Source organism: Corylus avellana, chromosome ca1, assembly GCF_901000735.1.
Source record: "Corylus avellana chromosome ca1, CavTom2PMs-1.0".
Lineage (NCBI taxonomy): Eukaryota > Viridiplantae > Streptophyta > Magnoliopsida > Fagales > Betulaceae > Corylus > Corylus avellana.
This window is the reverse complement of record NC_081541.1, coordinates 4,357,743-4,375,076: the sequence shown is the minus strand read 5'-3', so window position 1 is coordinate 4,375,076 and position 17,334 is coordinate 4,357,743. Positions and strand designations below refer to the sequence as shown.

At 34.8% G+C, this 17,334-nt stretch overlaps 1 protein-coding gene across 2 annotated transcripts; it reads right to left on the bottom strand.

The window, feature by feature from the left end:
* Nucleotides 1–10,026: 10,026 nt before the first annotated feature.
* LOC132164628 (heat stress transcription factor A-1b) lies at nt 10,027–16,471 on the bottom strand. Of its 2 annotated transcripts, none has more exons than XM_059575177.1 (4): nt 16,414–16,471; nt 16,043–16,303; nt 11,465–12,781; nt 10,027–10,486 (listed from the first exon to the last, which is right to left on the bottom strand). In XM_059575177.1, exons 1-3 carry the CDS (start codon nt 16,468–16,470, stop codon nt 11,507–11,509), a joined length of 1,593 nt encoding a protein of 530 aa, XP_059431160.1. In that variant the 5' UTR covers nt 16,471; the 3' UTR covers nt 10,027–10,486; nt 11,465–11,506. The 2 variants fall into 2 exon arrangements, with proteins under 2 accessions (XP_059431160.1, XP_059431152.1); XM_059575169.1 differs by lacking the exon at nt 10,027–10,486 and adding an exon at nt 10,735–10,999.
* Nucleotides 16,472–17,334: the final 863 nt, after the last annotated feature.

The following is a 17,334-nucleotide window of genomic DNA, read 5'->3' as shown; positions in this document are numbered from 1 at the left end:
ACTTTGAATTAAGAGCATGAACTAATTGTAAAATGAAAATCTTGATATATAAAAGTATTGAACCAAGCCCACATGACGTCAAATTACACAATTACTAGTATTTGCATTAAAAAATAAAATTAATTAAAGTGCTACGTACTCATGATATATATGAATCATACAATTTTTTCCTGAGTAATGCTAGAAGTCCTACTGTGTTTCTCTTGTGTTGCTCTCAAATTGACGTGACTTTAAAATTACTATTAAATCTATAATAAATTATTATTAAATTTTGATCAAATGATAATTTTAAAAATTATGTCAGTTTTGAAAGAACACAAGATAAACATGAAAAGAACTTCTACTTCTAGCATTACTCATGAAAGAATTATATGACTCCTCTCTCTATATATATATATATATATGTGTGTGTGTGAATTACAAAGCATGTGTATTCCATATTATTGGGCATATATATTGCATAGATTAAAAGGAATCCAGTCATATTTTCAAAGAGTAAAGATCCTAGAAGGTTATTATTATTTATTTTTTTTTTTTTAACTTTTAAATCTTGAAATAATAAAATAAAATAAAAAATCTTGAAATTAATATAAAATTCCACGTGCATCAGCTTATAATTACCTCAGAGATGACGCATTTAATATAATACAGCAAAGTGACATTGTATGCACCGATAAATGCGTAATAGTGGATCTGGCCTTTCTTCCTCGCAAGCATCGCAATAGAATTCATTGTGCGTCTCATCTTCATGTTGAGCAGGAGAATTGGCAAGAATGAGGGGATGCATGTGAGATTTGTGTTTAATGGTATATGGTAATGGACCACACGTATGATGGAGATTGAAATGTGCTCGAGTATTCTTGTACATTTCTCAATTTGATCGACAGCATTGTCTACTTGCCTTTCAACATAAAGACCAAAATGAGCATGTGTAACTCTCTTCAAACGATCAAAGACAAACTCAATTTTAAATCCAGCAAATTGCAAGATTTTCAAGCATTTCCACCAACCGAAAAGTATATCAATTGTGATACCCACAACTTTGGTGTTTCTCATACGATAAATACAGTCACATAACATGCAAAAGTAAAATGATCTCAACTTAGGACTTGATGTGGATTCGGCATCAATATCCCCGTGGTTAGAAAGCAAGTGGTTTAAGATAGGGGTTAACCTCCGAGTAGTCATGTAATCCCCAACATTCTTAATAGAAAAAAGATCCAAATCATAAGAAAACTTGTAACTCCAATCCTCATCTGGCTCATCATGTTCGAGTAACTACATGAAGTGTTTACAAAATCTTCATCTCGATCTCTCGTCTTTCTCTAGGTTTTAACACAAAATCACTGCGAAAAAGAAATAGAGAGTGATCTAATATGAGGTGCCTCTTCGATCAACATTTTTCTTACAATTATAATTATTATGTCAGTACTGAAAAATGATTTATCAAAAAGATAAAGATAGAGCAGAAGCTGTGCAGGGTTGGTTCCCACACCTTTTTCTGCTGTTTTTAGTCCACATGCATGCACCTTCTCTGGATCTCTCTCTCGATCAATTATAGATGAGAAAGGAAGAAACGGACAAGTGGGGAAAACAAAACAGGAAAAGGGTCTATAATCGTGTCCCCCTACTATAAAACTAGGCAGATCCACACTAAAAATGATATAAATTTCTTTCAAATTTCGTTGAAAAAAAAAATCCTTCAACTCAAAAATATATGCGATAATTGCATGCTCTAAATGCAAATGTTAGTTCAATAGATTGGGAACGAAAAATCCAACTCAGCTTACAGAAAAATTGTCCCTACGTACAAAAATTGTTTGTTCAATATTATCTAATTTCTTTGCAATGCTACACTGTTCAGCAATTCAAGACCAGTTCTGGGAACAAGCTTTTAAAACAAAATATGCAGAAATTTATAGAATCAGTTCAAAAATTGGACTCCCCTGTTTCTTGTATTGCATTTATGTCTTTTTCTGATGTCATTGCCATACCATTATTATCTTATCCCTCATTTCAGCAGATCATTAATTAATTTTGAAAGATGTATATAACAAACATCAAAAGACATAAAATAGGTACAAGTAATTTTGAAACTATATAAATGATGAAAGAGTAAAGAGTTCATAATTTACAACCAGTGTTAGACATTTATAATGATTTTAAATTTTGGAGGTCTCTAACTTTCTAAAACATTGATTCTCGTGTTCTACATTATTTTAACCGTCACTACTTTTTAACAAACAATAAATTCAATTTTTCTCCCTAAAAAATCCGCCTAGGGCCCCAGTTAGTAAGGTCCAAATTTTGTTTTAATAAGGCCCAAAAAAAATTTTTAATAAGGCCTAAAAAATTTTTTAATTTTATTTTAACTTGAGGCCTATTTTTTTTTTTTTTTTTTTAAATAAGGCCTAACATTTTTTCCCATAAAAATTTAAGGCCTCTACAATAAGGCCCCAATATAATAAGCCCATTGTAAAATAAGACCAATTAACCAAAAAAACAAATATGCCACATCAATTTTTTGGCCAACTAGTTAAAAATTAAACTTAAAAGTCATGAAACAACAATGAGAATGAAAATAATAATTATATTATAAAAATATAATAATATTATTAAAATAAATATTATTTAATTAATATTTAAATATTAAAAAAAATAAGGACTAATTTCAAAATTTCGCCTAAAGCCCCCAAATACATCGAGCCGGCCCTGATAATGATTATAAATTTTGGAGGTCTCTAACTTTCTAAAACATTGATTCTTGTGTTCTACATTATTTTAACTGTCACTACCTTTTAACAAATTCAATTTTTATCCCAAACATATCCGCATGCATGATAGTGAATAACTCCCCAGTAATTGCAAAGTACAGCAGAATACTCCAAAGTTCAGGTCTTTTTAGGAGGTAGCCAGCCCTAAGCCGAACAAATTTGCCTTTGTTATATCAACCAATGGGACGTAGTTGTAAGAATTATAAAAGAGTTGTAGGTGTAGCATTATTCATATATTTTTAAGCTAATATGAATCATATGTTTCAAGTAAATAAGTGACGAACAAAGTTTTTTTCTAAATTAAGTTAAAAGAAAAAAAATTTAATGTAATCTATGACACTGATGTCTTTAGAGCATGCAATTTTCACATAAATTTGTGAAACTCATTTAAAAATGCATCTATTGTAAAATATGCCTTTGTGAAAAAGAGGGGCTAGGATCCAAAATGGAGATAAACAATTTTATAGTCAATATTTTATTTTGTGGCATCTAATAGTGTACATAAAGTCACATATCATTTAAAATTTTTAAATGACATTAAATTTAAAAAGATAAAATAAGATGGCTAACGAAATGGAGAGGATCCTGCCCATTTTAAGAATAGGTGTCTCGAGCCCTAAAACAATTCCTAACTAGCGGTTGGGCATGTCAACATATGTCCATAATAATTATGTAGATGTATTGAGTAGACACAAGCAATCAAGATGAATATATAATAACTTAAGAACCTCATGAAAGTTGGTATGAGAATATCGTATATTGTAAACTGCTACGTGTAAATTCTAAAAGTTAAGATAAATGAACTTTGAGAAGAGTTGTGCCTAAAACGACACATAGACGTGATAAAACAAACTCATGAAAACTATATATGAATAAGAGGACAATAAAATCATGATTTATCACTGGCCTGTTCTGAGAATGAACAGAGAGGATATAATTAACCAAAAACACTTATAATAATCCAAGACCTGCTTTCCCTCCCTGCAGTATCGAAACCTCTCTCGAGCATTCCTCGATTAAGCTGGATTTTATAGATGTTATGAACTTGCGTTTCTCTTTTAGTGCCTCGATATCTCTATCAAGTTGAGCAAGAGCCTTGTTTCCTTGCTTTTTACCATAAAGACCAAAATGAGCAAGTGCAACTCTCTTCAAATGATCAAAGGCAAATTGAATTCTAAATCCCGCATATTTGGATGTTTCCAAGCTTGCCCACCAGTTGAGAAGATCTTTTTTGGTGATATCCACAACTTTGGTATTTATCATGCTATAAATGCAGTCACATAACATGAGGAAGAAATAAAGTTTCACCTTTGGACTTAAGTTGGACTGGGCACTAACATCCCCGTATTTGGAAAGCAAGCCCTTCAAGATAGGGGCCAACTTTCGAGTAATCTTGTAATCCTCAATATCGACAACCTCTTCTTTTGGAAGCAGCGTATAGCAAAACTTGAAATTCGAAATCTGAACATCTTCCTTTGTATCTCCAAATTCTATTGGAATCTCTAAGCCAATATCAGCAAATTTCATGAATTGTGTGTATGCCTCGTCACCCTTGAAAGGAACTTCTCTGTATTCCCAAACTATTGAAGTTTCCCATTTCGGACTCGTAGACCGTGGAAGAGCCCTAGCACTAAGAAAAGCATTACTCAATTCTTTTTTCTCCGCTTCACCCAAAGAATTAAAAATATCAGACAAGGTTAAAGCCGGGTTGATCACGAGTTGTTCTTGTTTCTCGCGAATCAGATTTCCAAACTGTCCAAAAGGATTCCTCAGCTCCACATCTCCACGTTCTCCCTTTAGCGATGATAATACCTGAGAACCAACCAAAGATTTGAGTCGCGCGAACATGAACCGATTGTAAAATGTTTGTAAGAGGAAATCATAGTGGTGCCAAATTATTAAACCAAACTTAGATGAGATGAACTTAAATGGCACAAACCTGTATTTAATTATTTCCCTTTAAGTTATTATTTTAACTTTGAAATCTAAGATTTGATATATGAGTTTGCTTAAGTACCTCTGAGATGACGCAAGAAATTTCGGCAACAAAATGACACTTCTTGCAATAATAAATGGGCAATAATCGGTCTACTCTTTGTTCCTCACAAGCATCACAATAGAATTCGTCAGGCTCGCAATCCTTTCATCTTCAATGGGACAAATTGTAAGGATAAGGGGATCAATGTGGGATTGGTGTTGAATGGTAGATGGTAATGGACCACACGTAAGATGGAGATTGAAATCACATGCCAGTTCTAGACATCTGAAAGCGTATGATTCACTAATAATGGAATTGCAAGCGCTGCACTTGATCAGTTCATCAACTATGTTGTCCCTGAATTGTAGAAGGTGATCGTGGCCTTCGTATGTTATGGCAGGCATTATCACACTAGCGCATTCTGTGCCCAAGCAAAAGAAAGTGTAATTGTTACGGTGCCAATAAAAGTAGGCGAAGTGGTTGGTGGCCATGGCCATATCCTCGCGACAGGCATTGCATTTAAGACCAGTAACATCAACATCATCATCATCTTCATCATCTTCATTATCATCATCCTTGATGCGTTGTATGGTGAGACGGCGGCGTCCATAAACATCATAATCCTGCTTCTCGATGCGTTTTAGGGTGAGAGGGTGGTATGGATGAAAGGGATGGAAAACCTCTTTCGGCAACTTAAAACACGATGGATGGAGAAAGAAGCCACATGGGAGGCAACCATAGATCATCGGGTCCGAGCGGTTTGTTTTACATACCTCGCAGGTAAAGCGACAGGCAGTTATGTTCTTCAAGGCTACCAATGGATGCTGGCGGTGGCTAAAATGTGTACCAACAACAACTGCCTCGTCCCCTTCTACCGCTGGCCATATAAAAGCGCACTTAACATCAAGGTTGACTTTGCACAGGTAGCAGCGGAAGCTGAAGCCCGATCTAAAGAGCCCACAAGCATCACAGCTAAAGCAGCCGTATTTTGATCGCACTAGGGAAAGAGGGTGTGGGTGAAGGAGGGGGTTGTGCAACTCCTGCGGTAGCTTTGCACATGATTCGTGCAGTTTGAACCTACAGAAATATGCCCTGCAACAGTAGATCAGACCTTCATCGCAGTATTTGTGGCATGCGACGCATTCAATCTTCTCTTCTCTCTTCTTTTCCCTCGGCGATAACATATGCTTGTGACTGAAATGCTCAATCACCATCTCTGTCTTTCTCTAGGTTTTCACCCAAATCACGAAAAATAAATATTAGAGAGTAGAGTGATCTAATTATATTAAGAAGTGCCTCTTCAACATTTTTCTTACAATTATTATATATAATCACAGAATGAAGAATTAGAGAATTACAAATAAATTTATATATATTTTCAACAAACTCCATTTCAAGCTCTCTCAATTATAGATGAGAGAGGGAGAAACGGACAAGTGATGATGACTCCACAAGGACGAGACCATTGGCCCCTGCGGAAAATGATTAGGAGGGAAAATATATGTTTACTCTCCTGTTTGTTACATCTCATTTGCATTTATCTCCTAAATTATTATTTCCAATACTTATCCTCCTTTCAACTATTCTTTTCTTTTTAATAGACACCCTACGATGATCCATAAATCTACCCAACCAACCAATCATAGGCAGCCGGCCAGGGATACTTTCAAGGATCGATCCGGCTTACCTGCTTTTATTATAATATATAACAGCAAACTGTTTTAAAAGAGATGGACGGTGACCAAACTTTAGACAAGTGGAAGAAGTAAAGTTTCACTCTTGGACTTAACTTGGACTCGGCACCAACATCCCCATGTTTGGAAAGCTACCCCGTTAGGATTAATAGGATAGGTACCAGCTTTCGAGTACCCATCTAATCTCCAATATTGACATCCTGCTCTTCTTCAGGAGGTTGCTTATACATAAACATAAAATCTGAAATCACTTTAAAAAAATCAGTATTTAGTGACTTCGGTTTGGTGACCTACTTGTTATTTGTGACATGGGTCACGGGACATTAACTCTCCGGTTCAGAATTGGATTTAGTGACCTGTCAATTTGGCACATGTCACCAATTAGTGACGTTTGAAATTACACACGTCATCATCTACAAGGGTGACGTTTGTCATTTTGGCAGGTCACCAAATGGGTGACATTTCAAATGTGACACATCATCGACTTTGATGACGTGTCAAGATTGATACGTCATCAAAGTCGATGACGTATCACATTTGGCACGTCACCAAAATGGGTAATGTGTCAAGCTTGGCACATCATCGACTTAGATGACGTTGGACGATTGGCACGTCACCCATTTTGGTGACGTGTATATCTTGACACGTCACCAATGTAGTGACGTGCCATAGTTTTTCCAAAATTGTTTTTTTCCACCCCATATTTATTTTTGATTTTTTTTGGGTCGTTTTACTTGATAATCCATTAACTAAACATCAATAATCCACTATAAAGATTCATAAAGAATTATACCATATAAAGATTTTATTAAGAAAGACTAATACATTGTAATTCGTGGAAGGAAATGTTAATATAATAACATAATTGCCATGATTCGTATATTGTATCTCTCTAAATAAAACTAAAGCTTGAGTAGTTTTTAATTATGGCCATATTCAATATTAGTTACCCAAATGATTTTAAAGATGTGTCATGTGTGCCAAGTGAGAGAGTGTTAGAATAAATCTTATAAGGTGTGTCACACATGTCACATATATATATGTATATAGCATATAATATTAATGGAGTTTTTATTAAACTAAAACTCTTGGGTAATTAATGTACATTTAACTACTAAAGGTGAAAATGTGTTTTATTTTTCACCAAATGTTGTCTCCCTTGATGGAAGGAAGCAACGCAAGATAAATGAATAGGGATCTTGGCCTATATAAAAATAAGCATGTGATTCTCCATCCGTCACAACTATGAACGTGAAAAACATATAAGCTAAAAAACGCTTATCTACCACTTTCCAACATATTATGAGGGTTATAAGATTGGTTCTATAATTACAAATTAAGAGTTTAAAATTGTAAATTCAACAAATGTTCAAGTTTGGATTTCTAGATTACTTAATTAAAGTACTTAAACAACAACGCCCAGAGATTAATATTTTTGTTTAATGTTTATATGTTAAATATTCTCCCAAATTCTTACAGCTTTCACGTATTTGTAAGCAAAAATTTAAAAATCAATTGTTTTTGGCACAAACCGAATTAAAGCAGCATGAGCACATCTTCCAGAGTCTTTCTTTTCTTTTTTTACTAGCTAATGGTTCACACATCATCACGGGGCACATCTTTGTTTTTTTAATTATGGTTTGTTGGAGAGCATTTAAAAATTAACACGCACTAATAATGGTTCACGCATCACGTGGGCAAATATTCCTCAACCTTTATATATTCTGTCTTTTTAAGCAAACTTTTTTTAAAAAAAATTAATTCCATGCATGTGCAGGTCTTCACGTTATTTTAAGCAAAAAATTAAAAATAAAATTTGTCTCCCATGTCTCACGGTGCAGTCAAGTTAAATGAAACGTACAGTTTAACTAAAACGAACAGTTTAACTAAAAATAGAGAGATGGCAGCATTACAAAATAGCCACTTGATGCATTCCTCCTCATCTTACTTTTCTCGTGAAAAAATCTATCATACTTCTCTTAACGAAAAGATATACTAAATGTTATACATCAGTACATTTTTCAACATGAACTTTTTTTTTAGGAGTAACTTCAGTGAAGACCCCTGAACCCCCCTAAACTTCAAAATCTTTCAATTTGGTCATCTGAACTTTTAATTGCTCTCAATGTGGACCTTCCATCAGATTTTAAACATTACATAACGTTTATACCCCTGACTTTTGTATAAAATTCCAACTTTACCCTTAATTCCAAAACCTTTTTTTATTTTTTATTTTTAAATGAAAATCAAGGATATTTTGGTCTTTTTTGGTATTTCTAACGGCTAAAATTGACCGAAGGGTCCAAATTGATTGCAATTGAAAGTTCAGGACACTAAATTGAGAGATTTTGAAGTTTATGGGGAGTTTATCAAATCGGGTAGAAGCTCAAGGGTTTTCAGTGAAGTTACCCATTTTTTAAAGTGTATTGAACATGTTAAATTTAAATTTGGCCAACCCTTGATTTTTTTTTTTTTTTGCTGGTAGTCTTAGGTTTTTTATAGAAGTATTAGTATTTTTGTTTTTATTTTACTAATGGTAGTTTCGTCATTAGGGGAACATTGACAATGTTTTGGTAATTTGGAGAGGACATTATCACAATTAAAAGTTTGAGAGGACATTGTCAATTAGATGGTAATTTGAGATGGGTATATCTACTTCTCCCTATATGTTTACTCTCCCCTTACATATCATTTGCATTTATCTCATAAATTATTATTTCTCATACTTATTAGCTTTTCTAACTATTATTATTTTTTAAATTGACACCCTCTGATGATCCAGAAATTTAAGCAACCAAATTCACAGCAAGGAATGCCTGAAATCAGATCGAGCTATAGCTCTCATATATATTCAACACCTCCAAATCCAATATCTAAGTCAGGGAGGTGAGATATTCTGTCAAGAATTGGGCCTCAAATAATAATATAATAGGGGGGCCTAAAAGAAAGAAGGGCCTACACAAATAAGCACAAAGCAAAAATAAAAAAATAAAAAAAAAAAAGTTACGTCAAAAAAAATTCATCTGTGCGTATAATAACTTCGGAATTTATTGTTCGTGGGATCTCGTGTAGGTTCAGAAAATTCACCTGGGTTTTATCATTGTTTTTATTCTGTTCATACGCATTGGGATTATATATAATGACATTCAACATGAACAAAAAGTGGGGAAAACAAAACAGGAAAATGATCTACAATCGTGTCCTCCCTTGGTATAAATAGGCTGATCCACAGTAAAAAGATAAAATTTCTTTCAAATTGGGTTTGAAAAAAAATATTCTCAAAGTCGGCCTATCTATTAAATTAACATTTATCTTTAAAATATGAAATTTTTAAAGAATCACGGGTTCTAAAAATATATGTAACAATTGAGTGTTCTAAATGCAAATGTTAGTTCAACAGACTGGGAAAGAAAAATCCAACTCAGTTTAGAGAAAAATTGACCATGCTAAAATGGTTGATTCAATATTATCTAATTTCTTTTGACATATTGTGATTTTAATTTCAAACTATGAAAATCATTCTACCAAATGCAATCTTCTGGGATGCCAATGCTACACTGTTCAGCAATATATGACCAGTTCTGGGAACAAGCTTTATAAACAAATTATCGATGCCTCAACGCATATAGAAGTAAACAATATATGCAGAATTCCAGCACTCCCCTTGTAGTTTAAGACATTTTTCCACTAGCAGCTGAAATTGAACATTTTGAATTTTTAAGACATTTTTCAGTGCTTTGCATAGCTTTAAAACCCTAAACCACAACAATTGCTTGCTTTTCATGTCCTCTTTCCTTTATCTCTATCCCTTACCATCTGTGCTCACAATTTAATGACATAAATAAGAATAACTAAGCCACAATTCCAAGGTTTCAAGACTATAACAGCTGAAACTCTCGGCCTATACAGAGTACTGTGATGCATGCTTCAATCAACAAGCATTTTGATATAATTCCATCGCAGTAAGATCTCTGCAGATTCTAGCCATCCTAGTCAAAATTCCTTGCCACGACAGTAAAAAAACAAGCCGCAATGCAAATCTGCAGAACCCTAGAATAAAAGTTCATCAGGAACACATATTTCCTTTTCTTTTTTTTTTTTAATATATAAGTAATAAACCAATCTCATTGAAAGCGTAAGGCGCCCCTAAGTACATAAGAAGTATATAAAAGGAACCACCTAAGTAGAAATAGCAAAACGATTTCCTACAAAGGCAAACAGAGGTATAATCCTGTCACCTAAATTTTTACCCCTCTCCAGATGGCAAAAATGTTGCATACGAAAAGGATTGAAGATAGAACCCTTCAGTCATATTACTAATACACCAATACCTGTGATTTCGACTGGAAAATGGTTATCTAAACTTCAACTGTATTATGCCCAGAAAATGTTTTCAGGTAAGCATGCACACAGACTTATGAAATACAGATGTAAGAGTATAAAGTTTATTAAACTTGATATCATATCTGAAACAAGTTTCTTAAACTAAATTCATAACTGGCCATCTGTCTTTGAAGAAAAGCTTTGTCTGCCCAACAGCACAGGACATCAACCTGCGCAAGAGTCATAGAAACATACAAAATTGGAAACTGGAAGGCAGTATGCTTGACTAATTAAACCTCAACAAATTTTTGCAGCTCAGTTCAAAACACAAAAAAATTTAAACCAGTCACAAGTGTGAGAAGAACCAGAGCAACTCAAGAGTAAAAGTAAAATACAAACATTAATCATTCTTTATGCGTTTAGAACAGACCGAGGGGAATATGCTATACTTGATGTCTTAAATAATTCATTTTGTGCTATATAAGAAACGGTCACTACATCATTTGAAAAGCTGGTCAAATATACATATTTTCCATATAAATACAGTCTCCTCACCATGAAGGAAAGAAAAGGAACAAGAAAATGGCTGATCAGGGAGAATTACTGTATGAATTAGCTAATTTTTGTATAGCTGGGAAAAGGAGTTGGTGACAATCAACATGCTTCTTATGATAAGCGGTGGCTTAAAATTTTACCTTTCCATGCCAAGAAACATCCATGTACAATTGGTAAGAAGGTCACCCCATTCTGCTCTCCGATGCAAGAAGCCCCATCTGTTCAGTAAGATGATCCATTTGATGAATCTTGTCCCAACCATTCTTCTTTCCTATCTGTTCATGATCCTCAGTCACTCCCTCTAGTGAACTCGAATGAATTTCATCTGTGTCCTCCGTCAGCGGGCTTGCTGTAAGGAATTGTTCCCAAAAAATATCATTAATGCCTGGAAGTGAAGTGATGTCTTCAAGCCAGGCTTCCACATTACTTTCTGGAGAGATAGCATCACTTTCTATGGGCCTCGTCTCATCCAAAACAGCAGACATCGGATCCACAGGACTTCGGTTCTCAGTCTCAGACCCCACAAGGTTCATGTCCGGGAATTCTGCACTGTTTTCTGGTATGATTCCTCGCATTTCAGTGAAGTCAGGCAAAATAGTCTCTTCTTGAGAATTATGCTTATTTACTTTTAGGAACTGAGCTGCTATAGTGTGATCAGGCACCAGATAAGAGGAAGATTGAATCTCAGAAATGGCAGTAGATGGACAGCTGACGGAAAATTGTGACTCTGCAGGCATATATGACTGCCCAGAAATAGGTGGGACCTCGGAAAGGGTTACTCCCGAAACTCGACTCGAGGAATTTCCGCTGTTGAATGCATTGGTAGAAGGAGCGTCACCAATCAGGAACGCATCAGGGTTGTTCATCAATGGATCCATCCTAGGAGATGCATTCATTTTCAAGATCTGCCGCAGCAATGCTTTAGCTGCCTCATTCATTGCAGGCTGGTACTTAATAATCCGTCCATCTGAAGCATTTGTGCAACACTCACCAGCTGAACCTTCTTCCTGCCCGGGGAGTCTCCTTTTTTTATTTGCTCCGGTAATGTTCCTATTGTTTTCATTCTGCTGCTGTACAAACTGGGCAAGCAGGCCTGGACTCTGCATAGCCTTCGCAAGGAAAGACATCATTTGTTGCTGTCTCTGCTCCATTACCTGTACACGTTGCCCCACATTCTGCAACTGGTGATCAGTTGCTTGCTGGTGCTGTCTCAACCTAACAAGTTCCTGCATGAGAACATTCTTGTCCCTTTCAAGTCTTTCAACCTCTTGCTCCAGCCCAAACTTCCCTACCTCAACACATGCCCCGACCGAGGAGCTCTGCACTTTAGGTGGTTGTGGATGACCAGGTACATGAACTGGTTTCCTCCTACTGATACTCTTCAAAAGGTGTGTTTGACCTCTTAGAAACTTCACATTAGCAAATTCATAACGGTCTGAGTCAACCTTCTTAAAACCCTGCTTAACCAAAATGAAAACAATTATAATCATTAAAAAAAAAAAAAAAAAAAAAGATGAAAGTAAAAACCCAAGATAAAACAATTATTTCAATCAAATGTTTACATTTTTATAATAATAATGTCAATTTGGACAACAAGATTTGAACTCAATGAATTTTGCTTTCACAATATAACATACAGTCAATTTTTCTACATGTCTCCAGCACAGGCATCCATCATTTTTTTTGGGGGGTGGTAATAAAAAAGGTACACATCATAGTCCTTATTTGACTTTGATTTAATTTTGACCAATTTCCTTCACCCTTTTAAGAGCCAACGTAAGTACAATTTAACATACCCAGTATTTAAATTGCAACCAATTACAACTCCATTTGTTTCGCGAGAAATCACCTTCTGGAAAATATTTTCCTTCACTTCAATGTTTGATGATCAAGGGAAAATTAATATTTGGGTCAGCAGAAAATAACCCCTTAAAAGATGGAAAATACATTGCTCTTCTTAAGAGAGGAAGGCATTTTACTAAGTGAGCTTGAGCCTCCAACCACCACTATCCACCCCCCCTTCTGACTGCCAACTATTAGATGTGCTCTGTGAGTTATAATTTATGACCTTAGCGCTCTGAAGTTTCAGTTGTTCACAAACCTATCCCAAGAGGGTTGGGGGTGGTAAAAAATGGTGGGGGTAAAAATTGATTAGAAGTGAAATGTTGTTGACTATCGTTCGACAAACAGTTTCAGGATCCTAAATTTCCTCCACATTTCCTTCTAATATCAGAATCCATAATGTCCAACAATTTTTATTTTTAAAAGAAAAATTAATATCAAATCCTCTTATCCACTTTCTTAAAAGGCATTTCTTAACTGGAAAAGGTTTTTCATTCCCTCTTCCAGTTCAATTCTAAACGCGTATGCACGCATTTTCTCTCATCCAATGCAATCCATTGTGACAAAGAATACTTGCCATCCTCCTCCATTTTTTTTATAAGTAATTTGCTCCAAGGGGAGGGGGAAGGAAGAATGATGGAGGACGATATTTACCTTTATTTTCGATAAAAACGAAAATAAAGAAAATATCAAAAATAATATTGGAGCAGTGCCGCTTGATCAGAATTTTACCCGGTCTCAGACAATGAAAGTACAAAAGGAAAAATTGCCACGATTCCCGCTGATTGTCAATTTTATATTAGGATTTTATTTTATTTATTAGAACTTTATTTCCTTTCCTTAATAGGGTTAGATTTGCTTTAATTATTTTCCTTCCCTTATTAGGATTAGGTTTACTATTGTTACTAGGATTATGTTTACTATTGCTACTAGGAATAGGTTTACTTTCTCTACAAGTATTTCTCTTCTATAAATAGGCTAGTTTATTATGTAAAACTAAAACTCATTAAATTATTATCAAATCAGAGAATTCTCTCAAATACTCTGTAGAGTTTTATTTTTGCTTGTTTTATCTTTTGGGTAGAAGACGAAGACGCTTCTCCTTGCAGAATCAAAGACGCAACTCTTTGATTAGTTAGCTTAGTCTTCCGCTACGTCAAAGAACCTCCACTTTATGAGCGTGGTCAACAGTCAATTAAGCTAGCCTTTAAGGTCCCCTCCTCCAATTTAAAATTTCCCCAATGGATCCACCACATTCTTGCATTCTTCAGTTATAGTAGTACCAATTTAGTGATCCAAGTAGCATCAACATACATTTTGCACCTTAAGAGACTATGCTGGACATCCTTCCACTTCACCTCTTCATATTTCATTTTCCATTAACTTACTTTATTCAACAATGTTCAGGCTTCCATGTGCTTTAGAGTTAAGTCCATTAATTTGTCAACTTTTTGTTTAAGAAATTCCACCACACTGTATCAGTTCCATTGCATACATATATGCTTAAATCTAGATGTTTTCTATGGACCGATGGCATCCTGAAATTTTCTAATCTCTGACACCATTCTCTCTCTCCCCATTATTTCATGAATGGCATGCCAACATAACAACACCAAACCTCAGTCCATACCTCTTAGGCTCTTCTGTACATCAGCAATACCCCCTTTGCATTTATAATTGCTTTTATTTCCTCACCAGAAAACAAAATCAGCCTTCTCATTCTCTGTACAATCCAGAAGATACTTTTTCATGTATAAGTTGGAATTTGAGTAATCCAATTTCAGTGAAACAAGCTTCATCAATTGAAGCTGCAACCTTCTGCTCCTTCCCTTACCCAGAAAAAGATAAATCAAATCCCCTCCCCTCTCCGCTAAAGGACTTCCAAAATTCACACCATAAGAGATAAAGCAGTATAACCTCTCCATGATTTAAACATTGTCAACGACTCAACAAGATGAGAGAACAAGTCAGGGTTTTCTGGCAATCATTCAGAAAGATGAAATCAATTTTACCCAAGTCTTTACTCTTTAGGATGTCATTTTGGGGGCTCCACAGAAAGTAATCTCGCCAAACATCTTTCGTTTTTACCTCGGTAGGTATCTCAAGTTCAAAATTCTCACCATTCATCTTAAGCTGAAAATTATTTTCCCAACCTCAATAAATATCTTAGGTTCAAATTTGAAGTTAAGAATATCCCCAAAGTTAAGCAGTTGCCCAAGTAATTATGATGGTCAATATAGCAACAGAAACTCCTAATTAATATACAACATCAGATAATGTAGTATAAGGAAATCATATACAATATCTATAAATGACAAGAAATACCGTGCTTGCTTCATCCAGTAAGGATGTTAAAATTCCCAAGAAAGTATACAATTCCACACATAATTAACGAAAGAGCATTAGTGAAAAAACTAAATTGATCAGTTCAAGAGCAATAGAAGTCAATAGTAGTACATTCTACGCAAAATTTACAACCACAAAACACCATGGTAATGACCATGCCTCGATGAAATTCGACCACTCGTTCTAAGCATGTTGCTATCATCACCAACCACATTAACTTGGTAGATTAACGGATAACAAACAAAAACAAGTGCCATAATTTCAGCAAGTACTTCATAAACGACAGATATTGCTTCAAGAACATCCCAAAAACATACCATTTTCAAACATTTTTAACTTAGGCTTAAGCCCCCTGATCCTAACGAAGTTCTCAAATTAATACCAATATATTGCCAAAAAAAAAGCACAAAAAGATACCCAGAAATCCATAAACAAAACAAAACATAGCCACAAAACCCACAAAAGCACATAAAGCTACGAACCCCCCCAAAAAAAAAAATGGAAAACATAGGGAGATAAAGAAAACCTACGTAAGTGTTCAATTGCCTGATGAAGCTGGACAAGTTCTTGTGCTTGAAGTGCTTTGGCAGAAGCTTGGCGGCGAACTCGTGCGCGTTCCAGACCACGAAGCTGTTGTTGCCGTCGCTCCACGACACCACCGAGTCGGTCGCCGGGTCGTCCACCATCGCGTACAGCTTCCTCAGAAACGGCGGCAACGGATTCGTCGTCGTCGACTCCTCGTCATTACTATTTTCCATTCTCCTAGAAATTGCAAGCGATGTTTTGGGGGTCTGCAGGTATTTGAAGGAAATGAGTGATCGAAGAAAATTGCCGCGTGTATTTACACTATATAATTAATATTTATTACTTTTTTTAGATTAATTCATTAATTATTATTTACTTGGGGAAAGGGTTTCTCCGAGTTGCGACAGCAAAGGCTTTTCAGTTGCTTTGTCATGGTCTCTTCCTAGAAGCCATCTTGATTCCATTTCTCTTCTCTCTACTAACTTAAGGAGCCCCATAATTTTCGATTTGTTGATTTGTTGTCGGGATTACTAGCAATAAGGACCGTAAATATGAAAAAGTTTTGGTGAAATTTATTGATTTAAGTAAGAAGTAGGTCGTCTAAAACCCTCTAAAATAAATAATCTATAAGAACTCTCTCTCTCTCGTTAGAAAATCTCTATAATATAAATTGTTCCATTAATAACATCGTTATGAAATGGCCCTATTCGAGTCGGACTCCCTTATTCGAGTAGAAGAGTCTCTTATATATTTGATTCAAATAAGAGAGCGAGGGATAAAACAAATATGTCAAATTGCAGGGATATGTCAGTTGATAATATGATTCCTTTTATTCAAAGAAAATGAGTGTTTATTTCATGGTTTAAATCAAATTTTATAAACTTAATAGTGTATATGTTATCATATAATAAATATATTATTAGGTTATTTTAAATTTTTAACTTATTTCCATTTCTCATTAAAAGAATCCTGATATTTGGTAAATTGGTAATGACACTTGTAAATATTATATTAATCAACTTTATTTATAGCATTAAATTTATTTATCCAAACCAATTATACAAAAAATAAATAAATAAATAAATAAATTCTTTAAAAAAAAATTAATGTTTAGGTATATATGTTATGTATGTAAGCATGTAGCTGATGTGTGAAAATGGTTTTTTATTTGATGACATTTTTTTTTTTTTCTAATTCGTTTTATATGATGACTTTGGGAGTCAAAAAGCTTCTCTCAACTTGACTTTACTCGACACAAGTTGTTGAAACGGAAAACAAATGTGTGTTTGGCAAAGGG